This window comes from Tupaia chinensis, unplaced genomic scaffold (genome assembly GCF_000334495.1).
Source record: "Tupaia chinensis unplaced genomic scaffold, TupChi_1.0 Scaffold144682_1, whole genome shotgun sequence".
Classification (NCBI taxonomy): Eukaryota; Metazoa; Chordata; class Mammalia; order Scandentia; family Tupaiidae; genus Tupaia; species Tupaia belangeri.
Genome location: NW_006204543.1, coordinates 2,335,585 through 2,338,499, shown reverse-complemented (window position 1 = coordinate 2,338,499; position 2,915 = coordinate 2,335,585). Strand labels below are relative to the sequence as shown.

At 48.0% G+C, this 2,915-nt stretch overlaps 1 protein-coding gene across 1 annotated transcript in view; it reads left to right on the top strand.

The window, feature by feature from the left end:
* Positions 1-44: 44 nt before the first annotated feature.
* Positions 45-2,915, top strand: part of HERC2 (HECT and RLD domain containing E3 ubiquitin protein ligase 2) — a gene marked incomplete in the record, with an annotated part of 143,266 nt that continues 140,395 nt past the window's right edge. Inside the window, 1 exon segment of the mRNA XM_027767805.1 lies at positions 45-531. Within this exon segment, the coding sequence (XP_027623606.1) occupies positions 460-531 (72 nt within the window).

Here is a 2,915-nt window from a genome sequence, read left to right as displayed (position 1 = left end):
GGCCGGGGCGGGGCCTGCGCGGGCCGCCCGCGGCGCGGTCCCGGCTCTGTCCATTTCCGAGGGATCATTGTTGTGGCTTTTCCTGCAGACGTGACTTTGGGTGACTGTGTGCCACACACCACGCACGGCCTGGGCCAGGGCAGCAGGTGCAGCCTGTGTCACTTGCCGTTCGGCGGTGGGCTTCCCGCTGCCTGTGTGCGTGCACGTTTGGATTTTAGGTTCGGGGGTGACATTGTGGTTTGGTCCCCCGTGACCGCCCGCCCGCCCGGTGTTGTCAGCGTAGCTCGGAAGCGGGCGAGCGCGCCCGGGAACCCTGGAACCCGCCTTCCCTCCCGCCGTCTCCCCGTCCCCTCCTTCCGTTTTCACCTCGCAGGAGGGCGCCCGCACAGTTTTACAAAGCTCCAGGTCCTCAACGTTGCTGTTCTTGCAGGCCCGACCAGGCAGGAAGCTGGAGCGAAGATGCCCTCCCAGTCTTTCTGCTTGGCGGCCCAGGCGCGGCTGGATTCCAAATGGTTGAAAACAGATATCCAGGTGGGGTCCCGCAGGCCTTTTTCTTGGTGTTTTCCTGCTTGCACGTTTCAATGTCCGGTTAAAGCTTTTTGCAGGATGTGGAATAGTGGGCCGTCAACTGGACCTTGCTGTATTAGGCAGATTTATATCCTGTACCTGAAGCCGTGACACTTTGTTTCCGTTTTTGTAGATTGCGTGTGTCTGCATTTTAATTAAGCGCAAAAAACTTAAGATCTGGTTAAGCGAAATCTTCTTTTTATTGTCACTATTTAAGCAGTCTGTAGCAGTTAGCCATGTATTGCCAACTCTCCGTGGTGGTTTCTGAGCTGTTCAGTTAACTCTGTGGGGGGACTGATTTAGGATGGTGTGCCAGAAGGTCCTCATTTAGTGGAATCTTGTGTGTGTACTTCGGAAGAGTCAGAGGTCATTGAGCTGCTTTTTCTTTTTAAATAACTACCGCATTTCACTCTACTTGTCTATTCTAATTTGACCAGAGAGTGACAGGGCAAGAGAGAGATGGGGGCGGGGGGGCGGCCAGAAAGCCAGCCACCAGGTCTGGGCCTTGAACTGCAGTTGGCCATGTGGGAGTCCAGTGCCCTCAGCTACCAACCACTCCACCTGCTGGCCCCAAGCTGATTTTTTTTTCTGTTTGTGACAGGTCTTATAAAAAGGAGTGCTCAGATTTCCATGTCAGGAACGTGAGAAACATACCTTTGCCTTAGACTCTAATAATATTTTGCTTTAATAAGATAATTACAGGCTTGTCAGGAAATAATCAAATAAGTAATAATAGTACTATGTCTGTGGATGAATTTTTTTAAGAAAAAGAATGATTTTATTTAACTTTATTTGCTTGTTTATTTATTTTAATTTGATGAGAGAGAGAGATAGAATGAAAAAGCAAGCTGCCAGGTCCAGGGCTTGAACCACAGTTGACCATGTGGGAGTCCAACACCTTTAACCACCACGTCACCTGCTGGCCCCTTCTGTGGATGATTCTATTTTCTTTTTTTAATACTTTTTTTTCTTTTTTTTGGAGAGGTTTTTGCTATAGGGCGCGTCCGCTCGCCAGACAGAGAGATAGAAAGCGAGAAATCACCCCCCAGAGGGTATGGCCACGCCGCAATCCCTTCTCCTCCATTCTCCTCTTGGGATCTTGGGCATGCACGCACATGCGCCCGGCGTGAGGTTAAGCCACACCCAGGCGCGGCTGGATTCCAAATGGTTGAAAACAGATATCCAGGTGGGGTCCCGCAGGCCTTTTTCTTGGTGTTTTCCTGCTTGCACGTTTCAATGTCCGGTTAAAGCTTTTTGCAGGATGTGGAATAGTGGGCCGTCAACTGGACCTTGCTGTATTAGGCAGATTTATATCCTGTACCTGAAGCCGTGACACTTTGTTTCCGTTTTTGTAGATTGCGTGTGTCTGCATTTTAATTAAGCGCAAAAAACTTAAGATCTGGTTAAGCGAAATCTTCTTTTTATTGTCACTATTTAAGCAGTCTGTAGCAGTTAGCCATGTATTGCCAACTCTCCGTGGTGGTTTCTGAGCTGTTCAGTTAACTCTGTGGGGGGACTGATTTAGGATGGTGTGCCAGAAGGTCCTCATTTAGTGGAATCTTGTGTGTGTACTTCGGAAGAGTCAGAGGTCATTGAGCTGCTTTTTCTTTTTAAATAACTACCGCATTTCACTCTACTTGTCTATTCTAATTTGACCAGAGAGTGACAGGGCAAGAGAGAGATGGGGGCGGGGGGGCGGCCAGAAAGCCAGCCACCAGGTCTGGGCCTTGAACTGCAGTTGGCCATGTGGGAGTCCAGTGCCCTCAGCTACCAACCACTCCACCTGCTGGCCCCAAGCTGATTTTTTTTTCTGTTTGTGACAGGTCTTATAAAAAGGAGTGCTCAGATTTCCATGTCAGGAACGTGAGAAACATACCTTTGCCTTAGACTCTAATAATATTTTGCTTTAATAAGATAATTACAGGCTTGTCAGGAAATAATCAAATAAGTAATAATAGTACTATGTCTGTGGATGAATTTTTTTAAGAAAAAGAATGATTTTATTTAACTTTATTTGCTTGTTTATTTATTTTAATTTGATGAGAGAGAGAGATAGAATGAAAAAGCAAGCTGCCAGGTCCAGGGCTTGAACCACAGTTGACCATGTGGGAGTCCAACACCTTTAACCACCACGTCACCTGCTGGCCCCTTCTGTGGATGATTCTATTTTCTTTTTTTAATACTTTTTTTTCTTTTTTTTGGAGAGGTTTTTGCTATAGGGCGCGTCCGCTCGCCAGACAGAGAGATAGAAAGCGAGAAATCACCCCCCAGAGGGTATGGCCACGCCGCAATCCCTTCTCCTCCATTCTCCTCTTGGGATCTTGGGCATGCACGCACATGCGCCCGGC